General features: G+C 41.5%; 1 protein-coding gene across 1 annotated transcript in view; it reads right to left on the bottom strand.

The window, feature by feature from the left end:
- The window catches only part of BACE2 (beta-secretase 2), a 52,287-nt gene that overhangs the window by 8,097 nt on the left and 25,550 nt on the right, over positions 1–18,640 (bottom strand). The window contains exons 4-9 of the mRNA XM_027638450.1: positions 11,555–11,771; positions 9,842–9,970; positions 8,491–8,625; positions 5,213–5,314; positions 1,665–1,814; positions 339–507 (exon numbers count right to left, since the gene is read on the bottom strand). Coding sequence (XP_027494251.1) covers positions 339–507; positions 1,665–1,814; positions 5,213–5,314; positions 8,491–8,625; positions 9,842–9,970; positions 11,555–11,771 — 902 coding nt within the window. The remainder of the gene's footprint in view (positions 1–338; positions 508–1,664; positions 1,815–5,212; positions 5,315–8,490; positions 8,626–9,841; positions 9,971–11,554; positions 11,772–18,640) is intronic.

Here is an 18,640-nt window from a genome sequence, read left to right as displayed (position 1 = left end):
AAAACAGGGACTCATCTGACATAACTGTTGGGGAAACTGCACACACAGACAGATGTCTGGGGAAGATCATCTCTGTGAGAGGGAAGAACACAGCAAAGGTATCCAGAGCTGAGGGCTGATTCACTTCATGCCAGAAGACTGTTGCAACACAGCTTTTTTTTTTTTTTTGCTTTTTTCCCCCTTCCTTTGTAGTGTGAATAGCTTGGAATTGCTCAAAAATATACCCTTCGCACTTTACGAGTAACCACACTTTTCCCCATCAGGTAAGTGGCAAAGGTGTTTCTCTGAGACAGCAGGGGTTTCCTCACTCACCAGGTCCTCAGCAATATTTCTCTTACCTGCACACGGACTCACTGCAAAGCCCACTCTCCTCTGGGCTCTGTCAAATATTACATAGAAGCCTTCCATGACTGTAGCACCAATAACCAGGGCGTTTGTGGAGGAAGAGATGCCAAACCGGTAGCACTGCAAATTCTCCCCTATTCCGAGGATGGGTTGGATATAGAGCTATTAGAACAAACAAACAAAAGATCCAGAGTGTAAGAAGTCACACCACACAAGTTCAGTCCTCTTGATTTTTATAGTCAAGCACTCAAACCCCGCTGGAATTAGAGAATTAATAGGGGCAAACGTTTCTGTGCAGGATTTAAAACTGGTCAAAGCTCACATGCAGGTGAGAGGTAAAGCTCTTGGATTATAAGCTTAAATTTGAACACAGTCAGTCACTATGTGAAGGTCAACAGCAAATTCACAAGAGCCCCTTTTTCCTGTATTTTCCATAAGGGAATGATAGCTGAGAAAGAACTTGGGATATGAACTCAAATGACAGAATCATTTTATTATTTAAAAAATTATCAGGATGGAGTTGTTTCAGAGAGGATTCAGTGTCAGCTTCAAGGCTCTAGATTTATAAATTCAAGTCACATTCTGCCCCTTGTCTCCTCCGGGAAGATGAATGACTGCCAAGCTACATGATCAATACAGAAAAAGCTTATCATAAGGCTTTACTATATTTCAAGTTAAAATGTACTTAATAGGTTCATTCTCTCCTTTGTTCCTGCTGTCCCCTGAGGTGAAAGACTGTATTAGTAATGTTAGAGGATACCAGCCTGCACTGCAAACCATACTAGGAGGGGAAGCCAGAGAAGAAAAATAAAAGTAGCATATTATATTCTAAAAGCTGGGATGGAATATTAATAAAAGATAAACAAACAAAGTTACAGAAACTGGTGAAGAGCTCACAAAGGGTCACTGCCAAGATTTTCATATTCAGAAGAAGTGCTCCAACTCAAAATGCCACAAAAAACAAATCAATTTGCTTCCCAAAAGGAGAAGATCAAAATGAGCAGAGACATTCTGTATTGACATCTGATGTGGCTAAAGTTCATGAAAACAAAACAAAAACTTGCCTGTTTTTCCTGACTAATTGAAAAAATCATTCTCAACTACATGGACTGCACTGAGAGGGCAACTGCTTTTCTTTCTCAATTTTAGGTTTGGAAAGTTTGTTACTTTCCCTATTTAAAATCTGATTAAAAAAGATTTCTCTTGTATGCAATAAACCAGTTCTCCACTACTGCTAAAAACAGCTCCTATTTTTTAAAAGCATGTGCTTTATGACAGTAAAAATAAATGCATAGTGAATAAACAAAGAAGGTTGAGACCTGTGGTAGGATAGAGATCCGAAACGATCTACTGGAGTTTTCATCTCTCAGGTAAATGGAGAGTTTGGGAAATAAGGACCAGGGTCTTTCACTTTTATCCCAGCATGCAAGCTGGGAACCAGTCCAGAAACCAGAAGAGAATTCCTGTATCTATTAAAAAAAAAAAAAAAGGGAAAAAAAGAAAAGAAATGTGATACTTACATATTACATACATTTTGATAGATTTTTTTTAAGTGAACACTACCACTATTTGATACTTCTTCCATTCCCTTGGAGAAATTCAAGCATGAACGCGAATCTGAGCTGCTTCTTTAAGGGTCAAAGCAGAAACCCAATCCCCAACACCCAAACTGAGGTGTGTCATAGCCCAGCACGACTTGGAAGAAGGGGGAAGAGGCAAAATCAAGGTCAGGCCCCCCTTTCCTCCCAGTTTTTGTCTCATTACTTCCACTGCTCCAATGAACATGTGTGAGGCATCAACGGGCTTTCAGTGTCTCCCCACCTCCTCTCTGACCAAGCACCAAGGTTTTGGAGCTGCAGACACTTCATAAAAAAACACAAACCAAAACACAAATCACATGAATATGTAACGAAGCGACGACCCTTCCTCACATACCTCCAGCTTCTTACTCAGCTTTCAGGGTTTTGAACCCAAGGGCTAAGCCAAAAATCTCCTGGTATCTAAAGGATCAAGTCAATGGGAAGAAAGATGACCCTCAGCCTCTTTTGCTGCCCCATCACTCAGTCCCAGTAAGACCCGACATGCCTTTGAAATAAGGTTGATTAACAGTACTTTGTAATATACCCATGGAACTAACAAAGCAAAAAGCAAACCCCTACAGAGCTTGTTTGGCCAAGACAAACATCTTGCCTAATGCTGTTGCACCCTGAAGCTGACCTGCTGCCAGATCAGAGCAAAGACCTCCCTTGTTTTCCTGCGTTGCTTTGTGCTGGTTTTCATTCCCCCATGAAGCAGCATTCAAGGCAGTGTCTTGTTCTGAGGCTGCACAGCCAAAGCCTTCCATTTGGGTGAGAAAAAAAAAAAGGGATGGAATCCAGCCTCTTTGATCTCCTCACCTGTATTTATCTGTGATATTGATTATGTTGTAAACATCAGCTCACACATTAGTTATATGGCATTGTACAGATGACAGGTATTCAGCCCTCCCCACACACCTGCCAGTGAAATATTGGTTAGGGCTGCACAGAGACTTCATACTTTCAAGTGCTCATCTTTTTTCTTGGGTCAACAAGCACGGGCTCATGTAAACAAGGAGACGTAACCATCACAAACAGGCTGCTTTTACCCTTAAATCTCAATGCAAGCTTAAGTACATCCCTCAGCACAGGGCAGAACACTCTGCCCCTCACAGCTTAGTCCCAGGCCAGGCCTGCTGAGAAATACAGTTCTCCTCTCTTTCCATTTTGTCTTGAAAAGCAGAGCTTGTGATCTGAAAAAAAATGCCAGACAACACCTAGACTGGGCAGACCAACTGTATAAAGTGCTCTGCTTTAAGTGCCTGCTTTAATTTCCCAGAAAGACTGCTTAACACATTGCATTTCTTTGCCTTACTTCTGTATGCTGAAGCAATGCACTGGGGAGATTTGAGTGTATGATACCTAAAGGGCTACTAAAATAAAGATTTTAGGTTTACTTGAACCTTTTATTCAGCTTATTAACTCAGCATTGTATTAATACTGTGAGCAGACACTGCCCTGACTCCAGCTCAGTCAGGTGTAGAAGGTGCCACCCTTTTGTGGCTTATCTCTGCTCATCTATGAAAACCACCACCCTCCAAACCTACCAAGAGCAAACTGAAGCTACAGCTGCTCCCTAAAAGACTTCAGCCCAAATAAGTCTGGTTTAAAAAACCACCTGCACCACTGAAGAGCACAAAGCTCACTGCCTTGTGTTTTAATGGAGCTGAATAAAGGAATGTGCCACACACAGTTATCCCAGAATATCCGAGGGGGAAGTGACATCTGGTTGGGAAGATCACAACAACCAAATAGGAGCAGGGACTCCTTAACCTCCTTCACCTGTGGTCAGGGAGGGCTGTCTGCCTAAAGCAGATGATTTTATGTTTCAGTGGTACATATCCTGCCAGAAGCACAGAGGACTAAGAGTACAGTTGTGATGCTGCAGTAGAGTTGCTGAAAATACCCATTTTTCTGACACTGTTCCCACACAGCCGGAATCCAATCCTTACATCCCTATGACTACTTTCTTATTTAGTAGACTGCTTCCTTTTTTTTTTAGAGCTGTGAAAGTAAATTTTGGGGTGTGTGGAGGGAAAGGGGTGCAGCAGGGAGGTCCCTGGGATTAAAAAGAAACCCTGAAAAAGAAGAGTTAGTTTATGCATTTTTAATAGGAAGAGCAAAAACCATTGAGCAGAGTGAGTGAGTTGTTCCCCTCTAACACCTTATTGATCAGTCCACTATTCACGTGCCATGTCCTGACCAGCAGCAGACTATGAACCACTGGGACCCACTTCAGGGGATGCCCCATCCACAAGGTACCATTACAGGAGCTCTGGGGTGGCTTCTTTCAATTCTCCCCCATCAACTGAAATTGTATATGTCAATACTGAAGTGTTTTGCAAAGAGAAGAACTTGTAACTGGCACATTTATTTCAGATACTGGACACCTGCAGGCAGTGAAGAACACTTCATGCCGAATCTCTGCTCTCCATCAGGTAGGAAAAGGATCTCAGTCTTGAATTATCAGCACACAGGAAAATACTCTGTCTTTTGGGAAGCTGTTTACTGTATTTCCTGTGATTTGCTACTGTCTGATTGTGAATCCACAACAAAAATGACAAAATTGTTCACACTGAAATACTTGGGATTTCTTCTTCATCTTTAACCTTGTTGTTCTCTTCCTTGTATTGAACAAAAATTTATGAATAGTTTTTATTAACCAGAAAATGCTGCTTCAGCTACTCTACATGCAGAGAACCATCCCCATGCCCTACTTCTAAAGCCCACTCTATTTCCAAAGAAAGATGCTTTTGAACATAAATAATTCAATAATGAAGGTCAAAAGCAGCTTTATTGATAGGAATAATCCTAATGAATGGCATTTATTCTAGACAGCAATAAGCATTATACTTGGAAAGGAATTGCTTGCAGCAGCAGGTTCTTCTACTTTAGAAACGCTCTGTTTTGAATGAAAGGACTGATTTTTGCACTCTTAATACTTTGAATCAGAGCAACAGGGATTACGTCTGTGTTTCTGAAATGCTTAGAACAAAATACTCTGTCTCTGCCCTATTTTTGATGCATTTCAATACAAAGACTTTTGCCTGTACTTGAACCCCCCTTTTCCCTCCTCCCTTTCCCTTTTCACCTCTTCCTTTCCCTTTTCCCCCTTTCCATCAGTCTTTTCTCACTTATTAACAGGACTGGACCAGGTAAGATTCTGCTCCCCTCAGGATTAAAACCTATGACTTGCAAGGCAGACAGCAAAGATGACACTCCTTTCAAAGATCATGGGATCATTTAATAGGAATTTCACATTTTGGGCAGATTTAATGCCATCAGCTTACCAGGGACGTTTGAGCTATTGCCTGCACCACAGCACTGAAGACTTTCTCTGGCAGACGAAGGAGTGTGGTTCCACTGTCCACTATTGCTTTATCAGCATTGTACTGGGGAGTGGAGGTAAAAAAAAAAAGGAGACTGTAGTTACTGTAATGCAGATTCCACTGTTTCATAACCATAACAAAGCTGTTCCTTTCCTTTTCTTTTTTTTGGCAGCTGGCTTCCCAGACCTGCATGTCATTCCTGTCAGCAGCCCTCTCCAGCTGATAGCTTGAATTCAAATGAAGTCTGAGAGCAAAAGGAAGATACCATCAGCTTAGACACAAGAGTGAGTTTATCTGAAGCACTCAGGAAATTGCTGTGTGCCACCACAGCTGGTGCAAATGGCCAAAACATGCTGGAAAAAGAAGTAAAGCCCAGCCCCTCTCAGAGGGGGCAAAGGCACTTCCATGTTCAGTACAGACAGGTGCTAAGCACACATGTCTAAGCCCTCAATCAAGGTCTCTGCCACCACGAACACAACTCACTACAGTCTAGATGCTGTTTTAGTGGCTGGCATATTGAATTTAAGTGTAGCCAGAGAAAATTAGGCCTTATTGTGTTTTGGTACTGGCTCAAGAGTACAAACACCACACCTTTCTCCCTTGGCTGCTGAAAACCACCGAAACACAGACAACAGCAATCACAAAGAAACTTCAAGTTTCAGTCTTGCTGCCTCAAAATCTGCACAACCCCCCCCTCCAAGTGAATATTTCTCTTATTATTAAAACCCTAACCCTCAGACTAAGAGATTTCAGCAAGCGTCAGATACAGCAAACAAGGTATAAACTTTTTAAGAAATAGAACTTTTGCCATGAACTCTTTAAAAACTGGGGGCGGGGGGGGGGGGAAGAAGAAAAAGTAGCAGTGACAGCTGTTTGTATTAATTACTTTTGTTGCCAGCTTAGGCAGCAGGATTAATATAACTGAACAGTGACATGTTTATGGCATAATCATAGGACACAAGATAATATACAGCATAAGCCACTTAGGAAGAGGTCAGACAGCAAGTAAATTTAAAATACATTGGTTTAGATGTTATCAAGTCACATGGACATGGAGTCCCTTTAGTGAAGTGACAAAAATAAAACCCACCAAAAAGAAAAAAAGTGGGTCTGACAGCTATTTCTTTATTATTTCTTTTTTGGAAGAGCTGCTACAGGCTGCCATGCAGAGCTGACAGAAAAGTAAACAGGAAACCATTTATTATACACTCATAAACTTCTTTATATTTCTATTATACACTTCTAGAGAGTGGAGAGAAATATCAAGGCCTTGTGGAGTCCATTTTAACAGATGTGTACCACAAATACACAATCACTGGCATCCTTGGAAAACAAGCAATTAGGAGGGTCAACCACTGACATAACCCATGGAAAATGCTGGGAGCAGTGGGATGGCTCAGCTAGGGACTAGGATTTTCATGCTGTGTACAGAGTGCTGGCAGCAATTTGCCTTCTTGGCCTTCCTGGTTAATATTTACCAGGGCAGCCTAAGCAGGGGGCACTGCCAGCAGCTCAGGACTTCTCCCAGCAGCTCAGGACTTCTCCCAGCAGCTCAGGACTTCTCCCAGCCCCAGCCTGCCGGGCTCAGGGACACAGCTGTGCTCTAACACTGGACAGATTCCCAGCACTGAAGCAAGGAGACAACTTTTCCCTGGCAAGGAAAGGAGTAGCCTTCTGGTGAAGGTTACAAATAATGTTCCATTTCCTAGAAAACAACTAAGAGGAGAGAGGGCACACAGTTCACCGTCCCATGCAGTGATTCATGTATCCTCTGCAAGCTCCTAACCAGCCAAACTTTAATCACACCAGCTCCGTTTCACTGTTCTTCCTCTAAATTTTTTTTGTGGGATGATTGCCTGTGCTCAAGGGAGGCACAGCCCTTGTGCATGGGTGACCAACGTGCTGTGCTAACACACAAACACGGTGTGAAAGCAAACCCTGGCTCAGAAAACAGCAACAATAACAGGAAACTTTTGTAACACAACGCTGGATTTTTTAAGTGAGTTGTTTTCTGGAAACAGCACGGATTAAACCATTAGTGCAAGGGCTCCCCTTCAAAAACATGTTGACTTGTTTTCAAAGGCAAGAAAGAAAAGCAAACATTTCTGTTAGAGGACCAGCAGTTTTGCTTTCCTAGCAGTACAACAGAGAAAAGCATTTAAATAGACCTTGTTTTGCTTATTAAGTTGAAAGATGCTGTGACTAATTCTAAATAATTTATATGGCAATATGATTTCCATATTTTGTATGGAAATATAATATTTATGCATGTGTAATATTTTAATCATGAATTTCACTTAATTTATATGAACTATAAAACCTTCAGAATTATCATGTCTGACATGGTTTAACCCCAGCCAGCACAACATCCCAATGATTTCCAACTAAGAGCACAACTACAAGATAAAATTAGAATGTCTAACGAAATCGGGGCATGAAAATTACAGAACTAAAATCAAAACATGAACAGCAACAAGCAACAGTAAGAAACAGATAAAACACACACATATACAGACATCCTCTACAAAAAAAAAAAAAGGAAAGAAATGGCTTTGGAATAAAAATTGCAACAACACAGAACATTATTCCTAATAAAAACAGAAAATATATCCATGAGGAATAATAACTGGCAAGGCATAAGAGATCAAAAGTAGATTACAAAAATATGAAATAAAAAAGGAGGCATAGGATGAGAACTTCTATGGGGCATCCCCGGATAACAGCTGCCACTGCCATCATGAATTATGTACTCAGACAGCTCTACAAGGGTCAGTCCAAAATATCCCCTTTTCTTTGTTTGACCAGAACTGCTTTAAACCCCTTTGAACTGATTTTGCTGTAGGAAAACCATATGCTGTAGTTGTTTAAAGACTATTGTCTCCTTGAATCATTGCACCATCTTCAGTGTTTAGACACCTTTGTTACAACTGGAACAACCCAAGAGGCTGAGTCCTCCCAAACCACAGCAGCCTGATTCTGTTGGCTTAAAAATTACAGCTTAGTTCCCAATTTACTGGAATATTATCAATGAGTTTTAAAGTCCTCTGTGAAGCAATTTTAGCATGTTTGATGGACACCCTGAATTTCACACGGCTCACTCATTTCTCTTCAAAGTTACCAGTTCTCAGAGGAGACTGTGATACACATCTGCTTGCAAGGACCCAAACTGATCAATCAGGTGGTTTTTTTCTCAACCAAACTTGCATTTTATATAGACTGAAACACAGAATGGCAAATACCTCTCTGCAGTCCAGTTGGAGGTTCTGACCCCCAACCTCCAGTTTGAGAATTTCCACCTGGTAATACCACTCCTCTTTGATGGGTGTGTACCAAATATCCCCCGTGTACAGACTCGGTTCAATTCCACCCAGGACCTGAGGGAAAGGAGAAAACAATTAGCATGCTTTAAAATCCCAGAGGTTTAGCTTTGGGGCAAGTACATGCAGAAAGGGGAATATTTAATTGTGATACTCAAGGCATCAAAATTTTAATTTAGCATCATTTGTAAGGATTTTAGTGACAAGTTCATTGTCAATAATAAAGCAGTATGAAACATCTAGACGTTAAACAGATTGTGCCTCAGTCAAACAGAATTCCCATATTGGGCCAAATTACCAGCATCTTTATCTAAAAGCTCACACTGACTTTATTATGAAAGCTCCACGGTTTAAAATCAAAACAGAATCTTCAGGGCAATGTATAAAACGGGCAGTGTATAAAAATGGGACAGAATATTAAACTTACACATGATGAATTTGCTTTATCAGATCAGAAAAGCTTTAATACTGTTCAAGAGCATTTCATTTTTCTTACACACATCCAAAATGGAATTTGACCATCTTGTCACTGATATCACTACTGGCTTCCATCAAAACTGAGGTTCAGGATGACTGGGAGCATAGTGGACTCTCAGACTTTGTACTGAACTAACTTAAGTGAATTCTCTCTTGGGCTTCACCTACATGAATAACATTTACAGTATGTGAATTCACCGCAAAATAACTATTTGTGATCAACTCCTGTGCTGATATACTTATTTCAGCATAATTTGGGAACAGTCATTCCAACTCCCAATTCTAGATACATAATGGCCAATTCTTGGTCCCACTAAAACTAATAGAAAGACTTTCCAGAGTAACAACAAGCAGAAGATCTCATCTTCAGATTTTTTCCTTGCTGTCAACAACCACCGAAAAAAAAAGACCCTTGATTCCTCTCCCCCTTTTCACATCATGTAAAAAAAAAAATTACTGTAACATTTTGATGAGATTAAACAAGTTTATCAGCTGAGTAAGGGACTACTCAGTTTGAGAAAGGTAGCAGAATCCACCCTGAGGAAACACCACAACATTTATGTTTTTCTTTGTTAAAAGAAGAAAGGTTTACTCAGATTTGAGAGAGAAAAAAAAGAATCGAGACTGAAAATAAATAAGACACTTGAATTTTGCCTAAGGGCTTAACTTTTCCTTAAAAAAAATAGAATACCTCATATATTTAAACATTAAATTTGGCAGAAGTAAAATAGTCACAGAAAAGAGGGGGAGAGATTAACAAAGATACATCTTCCCTCTCCGATTGACAGATACCCACAAGACTACCTCCGTTGGTACCACTTCCAGAAACAGGGAGTCCAGCACCACACATCTGCAAGGAGAAGATGTTGGGGATCTTTGCCTGCCTCACAAGAGAATCAAAGAACGTCTCCACAGAACTTGAAGGCTTGAAGGTGTTGAAAAACAAAACAAAACAAAAAAATCAAAAGAATTGCAGGATTCATTAAAAAGCTGCTTTGTAGAAATCAGCAAATCATTCAAACAAGACCACTTTTCATGAGTAAATTGAATTTCTGACAACAAGGTGATGAAAGTTCTAGATATAATAAGTCATTAAAAACCCAACATCTGTCATTTTTCTGTTTCTGCTGTTTTCAAAAACATATTTACTCTTGACCACTGTCACTGTGGCTGCCACCAAATCCCTAAAGCACAAGAGTAATTTTCAATTGCAGTTTCCAAACTCAAACAGTGGTTTCAGGCACACAAACTCTCACCGATGCTTTCTGGTTGGGAAAGGCTTTGGGTTATTAGAACAGACAAATGTAACTTGCCCTTCACACTTTTCCATGGTTAAAAAGGCAAAATTTTAAAGTCAAGATTTTCAGTTTTTCAAAATAATTTAATTCTAATAAACTTTTTATTCAATGGCCTGTTAATTCCTCTTATTTCTTTTGAAGAACTTCATGTCCAAGCACGTTCACTTCAACTGACTGTGGCCAACAGGTTCTTCCCTACACTGCATGTCGTGCTTTGCTTTGCAGTTATCAGAGTATTGCAACCTCACTGTAATTCAGATTTCTGAGCACGTAGGTCTCACGATGGGCAGAGACCCTGGCAAGTGTGAGGGGCCAAGGGTTCTTGCTACACAAAGACAGAGCAGCCCCAGAAGTCAACAACTCTAAAGCCTTTGGAAGAAGGGAAAAACCAACGCCCTGAGTACACTATTTGCGCAAACTAGAGTTTGAAGAGCAGCTCTTCCCCTCCTGTTGACAGTACATGTCAAGTCAACAGCAGAAGTCAATACAAGGCTCACACAACCCTCGAATAAAGCAGAGTTGTCAGGCAGTATTGAACCATTTGTTCTAACTGGAGAGATCTCACTTTGTGATGTGTAAATTGAAAACTATGACTATGAGGGATTCCAATCACGTTTTCAGTTTTAGATTATAAGGTTATAAGCTTTAGACTATAAATTCTGGGGTTTAATTTAAACTTCTACCTGAATTTCTGACCCCCAGAAGACCGTGATGTGCTTAGCTCTATGTTCAGGGAAACACTGTGGCTAATATTTGTTATGAAATTATCCATCTGTCCCCTCCAACTCAAATTCTACTTGATGAACGGAGAATGTCTTAGAATAAACTGCCAAGGGCTTTGCCAAGTAAGTTCATCAGTCCATGGACAAGTCTTGAGGATTGTCATCAGTGCCCTAATAACACCCTTCACACATATCAGAAGACTTTAGACCCATACTCTGGTACTACAAGCTCTTTAGAAGCTTATTCATTCCAGAGGAGCTAAAATCGGAGTTTTCATCACCAAAAAAAAAGCCAAAATCCTCACATGGGAATATGGCACCATCACAAACCAACGAATTCTTTCAGGAACAACCATAAAAGATCCGAGAAAGAGTGGTTGGAAGGGAGGGAGTCTAATGCTGACAGATCATCTGCACACTTTATTTTAATTGTCACATTTCTGTTTATTGTCACTGCGAAAGACAATCACTGGGGAAAGGATGATTTACCTTGGCTAAGGCATCATAGGCAAGGCCAAGAATCCCGTGCCATTTAACCCCAGGTAAGAAGAAATTCTCTGACTCCAGGATGGTGGCAATATTGATGGTGTAGCTGCCATAGATTCCTTTGGGCATAGTAATGACATCTGTACCCAGCACTCCAGTCCAGCTTCCTTGACTGTACTTAACTGTGACTTCAATCCCTTCAGATCTGTACGTGCTTGACCTTTAAAAGGAAAAGATACACTTATGCAGAAGCTGTTCATCCTCGATGCAAGACAGAATATATTCCATCTCAATTTTGCCCAGAGAGGGGAAAAAAAAATTAAGCCTGCAAAATATATAGGCATACTGCCTGTAAAAGCTGTAAAATGCAGAAATTAAAAAAAAAAGGAAATCTCAAGGCTCTGTTTTTATCCAGAAGCCATCAATAACTCAACTCAAAATCCCCCTCCTTTTTTTTTTTTTTTTTTTTTTTTAAATCTAAGGTATTATGTCACCTGGTGCAGCGTGTCCCTGACTCAGACTGGTCCATCACAATAGGAGCAACACTCTAACTGGAGAAGGAACATCTTAACTGGTGTTAGGAAATGAAAAGCTGCTGAACTCAAATAAAAAAACTGAAATGCCAAGCTAACTGAATAGCTGTAGACTAACACCTCATTAATATTCTTAAAAGATCCATTTTGGGTAAATTGAAATGTTATTGTGAGTATCAGCAGTAAGACAGAGGCTTTCTAAATCTGCAGTTTGGTCTATCTATCAGGAAGCAAGCAGACTTGGATATTATTAACAAATGATTCACTGACTTGGAGGAGGAAAGGAAGGAATTCTTTCCAGACCAGGGTAGCAAATGCAAAGGAGTAGTTAAGTATGGCAAGCAAAGGAAGGAACAGAATCCTGTTTAGAAGACTTAACACAAACGTTAGAAGAAATCTCAATAGATTTTTCCATTTAAAATCCTGTAATCCCTAAATACTGCAATCATATTCCACCCATGTCGTACCAAAGAGCTACAAAACTTTTAGATCCCTCACAATTTATCTTGGACTCATTCCTTAGCATACAGCTTCCCCTTTTGAAGACACAGGTGACCACACCCAGTTCGCCTGAACAGACTTTTCTCTTGACATCTTTTTAAAAAGTAAATTGGGGGGGCTGTAAAATAATTTTATAACACCACTTTTACAAGTGTGCAGAACAAGAGCAAGGGTAGGTGATTTATCAGGTGTGGATATTTTTATCAACCCAGCTTTAATCTAACATCTGCTCTGACAGAAACATCCACATGAAGTGGCTTCTCACCCCCCTGGGCCTGAGCTCACCAGCACAAAATCAGTGTGATTTTGCCTATTATGGGGAATAACCTTTAGATGGCAACACAGACAAGTTCCATCCATTCAAATGGCTTATCCTGAGGGACAATTTGGCCAAGTGGACCAGGCAATTGACTCTTTTCCTGGAAAAGGGAGGAAGAGAAGCCAGGTTCTAACCCAAAGTGGGTTTTGATACTCCCAAGACCTAACCTTTCAAGGGTTAACATCCCAGACAACAGAAATACATGAGATAATATTTCAAAAGGCATGAATTCTGGAGATAGTTACTACCTGTGTCTGGTTATTTCTACTGCTGTTTTACTTGCTGTGTAATTCTGCAATTGTATGATACACAAAGGAACATTTCTGCTCAGGCAGGGCCTTCAGAACACCTCTGTGATACTGGCAGTACATTTTATAAATCAAAATAGAGTCTGAATAATTAGTGACATAAGAGAAGCTGAGGGGGGGGGCCAGGAAATGAAAGGGAAAACACAGGGTTCTTCGTGTAGAAAAGTATCTGGCCGGGCAAGAGAAGAGAAAACATCTGAAATCAGAGAGAAAACTGAGTGCTGGGAGAATAAAGTGAAGCAAATCTGCAAATACAGAAGGTGTGTGACTGGCAACAGAAGTAGCACGCAGCTCTTGTTCCATAAGCAGTGACAGCCTCATGGATGAGCTGTGGACCAGGACACAGAAAAAATGGGCTCATGAACTTTCCTGTGGAAAGGCAGGACAAGTCACCTCCTCACCCTTTGTGTTTCGGCTTTCCCACCTGTAGAAAGGGATATGAAGATGCTCATCTCATTTGTAAACCTCACAAATATCACACCAAAGATAAGACTCTATTATTTCCTTCAAGAAGCAAAATACCTAGCATGGGAAGGGATCTCACATAATTCTTGTGGCAGTAAATTATATTCTGTTCTGCAAAACCACTTCCTGCTCCATCTTCTTGCCTGTCATCAGCCACTGATTTTTTCACCTTTCCACCTCACTGATCTAAAGGAAGAAATCTTCTTTAGAGGTCAAAACTAGAGACTTGTTGTAATTCATAGGCTGAGTGTTTTAAAACAAACAGACAGTACAAAAAAAGAGAAAAATTACAAACAAGCTGCTTTGGCTGTGATAAGAAAGAAGAAATTCAACTCTTCCAGCAGAACAGAGTGCAACTGAGCCAGAGGCAAGGGAAAAGGTCTCCTAGACCACGGTGCTGTAGTGACCCTACTCCCTTTCCCATTTTTATCTTCTCTCCAGAGCAGCCAACAGAAACATGGCCCTCAAACCTCAAATGGATCTCAAGCCTCAGCAGTGGTTAATTTTCTCTTGCAGAGTTACTCCTCATTACTAGCATACAGCACTGAACAAAACAAATAAGAAAATAAATGAAATTACCAAAATGTTATTTCTCATGTCATGATTCCTCTGAAGGAAGCTCAACATGGCAACAGCAAATCCACGTGCAGGAAGCCCTGCTTAACACCCACCTTACCAAACAACTTTAGGACAAAGCAAATGTGAAAACATAACATAAATTATTGATTTTTAACCAAGAAGTCTCATCTAATTTGCAGGGCTTCTGGAAGAAGCTTATAATTCACCCCGAACCACAAGCTGTACACTGTACACAACCAAACTCAGAGCATCACACTGCAAGGCAGTTTATTTTGCTTGCTGGTATATAACTGATTGCATTACCTCAATTTATTGCCTTTATTTTTCTTACCACCCTATCTCTTGAAAAGATCAACTCTTGAGCATCTTGCTCCTGAACCTTCACATGGTGAGGCAGTAGTTCTCACACTGAAATAAAACTGGATGCTGTTGCTGAATACTGAAAGCCCTGGGCATGTCATGTTGACATATTGCTGCAGAGCCATCACAGATAAGTTGGGTTCAACTGTAAAAAACCCCTCATATGTCTGTTTAAGTATCTCTTTTATTATAAGTAGTGTATTCAGTAAAACTACTTGTTATTTTGAGCAGCATGAGAAACAAGCACCGTGATTTCTTTTCAGTTCGGGACAAATTGGGCTGTTTCGCAAAACCTTATACCTCGTGGTGACTTACAGAGCATGATTATCACAGCAAACTCAGAACTTTTCACAGTAAAGTTTCATCATAGCCACTCAAAAGCCCAAGTTGTAAAAGAGTTCATGATAACAGCTTTACTCAATTTGTACAGAAAGAGGCAGATAATTAAACTGCAGAGTTATACGACACAGATTATATGATACATGACATCACTTAACGAGCTAGTTCTAAAATTGCTCCAGGAGGGCTCTTTCTGAAAAACACACCCTCTGGGTCCTTTGAAACAAAGATAATGCCCTTCCTATGCACCCTCCTCAATTTCAGTCAAAAAACACTCATGCATTCCATTTCAGATTATGATCATTGGAACAAAATTAAACTAAGAGCGTGGCATCAGGAAATCCAGACCCATCACTCTCTTTCTCCAACACAACATTAATATTCTAATAAGCACACATCTATAAATCAGTCCCATTAACCTAACAAATTACTAATCTTCTTCAGCTTGCAGTTTATGACTTTGGAAGCCACTCCATGACAATATAGGGAAAAACTGCAGGATCGATTACCACACAAAAAGAAACCTCTTTATATAATTTTGAAGTGTTCCACCCACCGTGGAAGGAAAGTGCCCACAGGTCACTTTTCTCATTTACACATGGGTAAAGGTCACTCTTGGGTGTGCACCATCTGTGCAAAATCATGACAACCAGGTGTGTGGGTTTGGGCTGGGCTAGAGTTAACTTTCTTCACAGCAGCTAGTACAGGGCTGTGTTTTGGGTTTGTGCTGAAAACAGTGTTGCATATAGAGATGTTTTTGTTATTGCTGGGCAGCTCTTGCACAGAGTTGAGGCCTTTTCTGCCCCTCACCTCATCCCACCATTGAGCTGGCTGGGTGTGCATGAGAATTTGGGAGGGGACACAGTCAGGACAGCTGACCCCAACTAACCAAAGGGATACTCCACACCATATGGTGTCATGGTCAGTACATAAAGAGGAGGGAAGAAGGAGGAAGACATTCAGGGTTATGGTGTTTGCCTTGCCAAGTCACTGTCACGTGTGTGGGTGCCCTGCTTTTTTGGGGATGGCTGAACAGCTGCCTGCCTCGGGAAGTGGTGAATGGATTCCATGTTCTGCTTTGCTTGTCCATGTGGCTTTTGCTTTACCTGTTAAACTGCCTCTTTCTCAACCCATGAGTTTCTTCACTTTTACACTTCTGATTCTCTCCCCAGTCCCAGTGGTGTGGGAATGGCAGAGGGGCTGCGTGGGGCTTAGTTGCCGTCTGGGGTTAAACCAAAACACCAGGGAAGGTAATCCAACTACTGGGAAAGGTTATCTTAAGGTCAATCTCAAAAAGAGAGGAGCAGCAGAGACCAAGGAACTAGAGGTCACTGGGCTTCACCCCAAGTCACAAAACATCTCAGAGAACAACCTCCTGGGATCAGTTCTCAAGCACCTGAAGGACAAGAAGGGAATCATGGATACTTAAGGAGGAATTCACAGTCATTTCATACCTGACCAATCCCACTGCCTTCTACATCTGGCTACACAGATGAGGAGAACACAGTGGCTGTAGCACATCTGGACTTCAGTCAGGCTTTTGACAGCATCTCCCATGGCATTCCCATTTGGAGGCTGAGGATGTGGGGCTGAATAAACTGGCCACTGTGTGGCTTGAGGATGGGCTGGGCCACTGGGCCCAAAGGACAGTGACCATTGGTTTGACACCCAGGGATTGTGAGTGGGGGAAACACTGTTCAACAGCCTGGAGGAAAAGAGACTCAGAGGAGACCTTTTCACTCTCTACAACTACCTGAAAGGAAGTTGCAGCCAGGTGGGAGTCCTTCTCTTCTCCCAGGTAACCAGTGACAGGATGAGAGGACCTAGCCTCAAGCTGTGTCAGGGGAGGTCAGGCTGGACATCGGGAGGAATTTCTTCATGGAAAGGGTTGTTAAACATTGGAAGGGGCTGCCCAAGGGAGGTGATGGAGGCCCCATCCCTGGAGGTGTCCAAGGAATGACTGGATGTGGCACTCAGTGCTCTGGGCTGGGTGACAAGGTGGGGATGGGGCACAGGGTGGACTCAATGACCTTGAAGGTCTTTTCCAACCCAAATGATTCTGTGAATATCTTAATCAAGAACCCACATGATGCACAGACAGCACACTCAGCAGATTTGCAAAGACACTACATTAAAGGGAGAAGCTGACATGCTGAATCCAAAGGAACCTTGAAAAATAGGAAGATTGAGCCAACAGAAACCTTGTGGCATTGAACAAGGAGAAGCCCAAAGTTTTGTAGCTGAGAGAAAACAACTCCATGCATCAGGACAGACTGGGAAGCAACTGAGAAGGGGGTTCAAAATGATTTGGGGTGATGGTGGACACTGGGCTGGATAAGAGCCAACACCGTAAGTTGCTCCGTGCATGCAGCGAAGTCCAGACCAGGCCACATTTGGAGGGCCAGGACAACACATCCAAAGAAAATGCTCTCCCAGTGTGGTCAGCACAGGTGAGACCACACCTGGAACAGACTGTGGACAGCTGTGGGAACCCAGTTCAACAGGGATCTGGCACAAGAGGGACTGGCAGAGTGTTACCAGGCAGGTCAGGGTCCACAAACACAGGACCCGTGATGAAGAGCTGAGAGGAGCTGGGCTTTGGTTTTGCAGACAAGAGGCTGAGGGCAGATCCCACAGCAGCTCGTGACAACTTGAAACACAGAAAGATGACACAGCCAGACCTTTCTCTGCATAAGGGTAACACCCACTAGTTACATTTTGTGAGTCTGAGGCTGGACAACAGGAAGTATTTCCTCCATGGGAGAGTGTGTCCCAGCACTGGAGCACAGGGCCCAGGGAGAGCACGGATTCTCCATCCTCAGAGGTTTACAGGGCTTGGCTGGACTCAGCCATGGCTAACCTGATCTAGTGACAGCCCCACCTCATTTGGGATATGTGCAAGGTGACCTACAGAGGTTTCCTGCAACCAGCATTTTTGAAACATCTGATTTCATTGGGGCAAGGATCCCTCCAGGATGACATTTATTTAAATGTATTTAAAATACTTAAAATGCAAGAAGCATGGTGTAGTCAGGTTCAAGCATGCTAACAGTTGCAGTTTATTCTGAGCACACTGTAGTACTCCATCAATCCAACACAAACCAGAAACTCTTATTGCAATTGCTCCGGACTGTAGTGTCTTGAGTTTGAATAATTTTGCAAAACATCCATAACTAACTCTTCAGGGCCTAAATGTCAAGGTTTCGTTATTAACTTTATATCAAAGTTCTCAAAACACAGTGTACATTGAGAACACTGATCAGAGACTGTAACCTTCAAGTGATTTCACAGCCTTTCTCAACACACAACCTTTACTGTAGCTGTTTCTAATGGTTTATGGTTCTTATGAGAGAGGCCTTGTCCTTCCAGTCTCAATAACATCAATTAAGAGAAAAGGGGGAAGGAATGTTTGTGCTTTAAATTCTTTGCAATTAGGTTTCCTCTAGGACTACATATGGAAGAGGATATCTGGCATAGAAAACTCTGCAGTAGTGCAGAAATAGCTTTTAAGTGCAAATTCTTGACTTTCCAGACCTGTAGCATATCAGAACAAGATGTGAAATATCTCCATTAACAGGATATATGACAGGAGGTAAGGCTATTCTAGTAAGGAGCACAGAAATAATGGATTTCCCTCCAGCTCATCTTATTGGAAAAAAAGTGCAAAACCCCATGTTAAAGTACA

Source organism: Corapipo altera, unplaced genomic scaffold, assembly GCF_003945725.1.
Source record: "Corapipo altera isolate COAL_440 unplaced genomic scaffold, ASM394572v1 0, whole genome shotgun sequence".
NCBI classification, from domain to species: domain Eukaryota; kingdom Metazoa; phylum Chordata; class Aves; order Passeriformes; family Pipridae; genus Corapipo; species Corapipo altera.
Note: the sequence above shows the minus strand (reverse complement) of the source record. Positions and strands in the feature narration are given on the sequence as shown.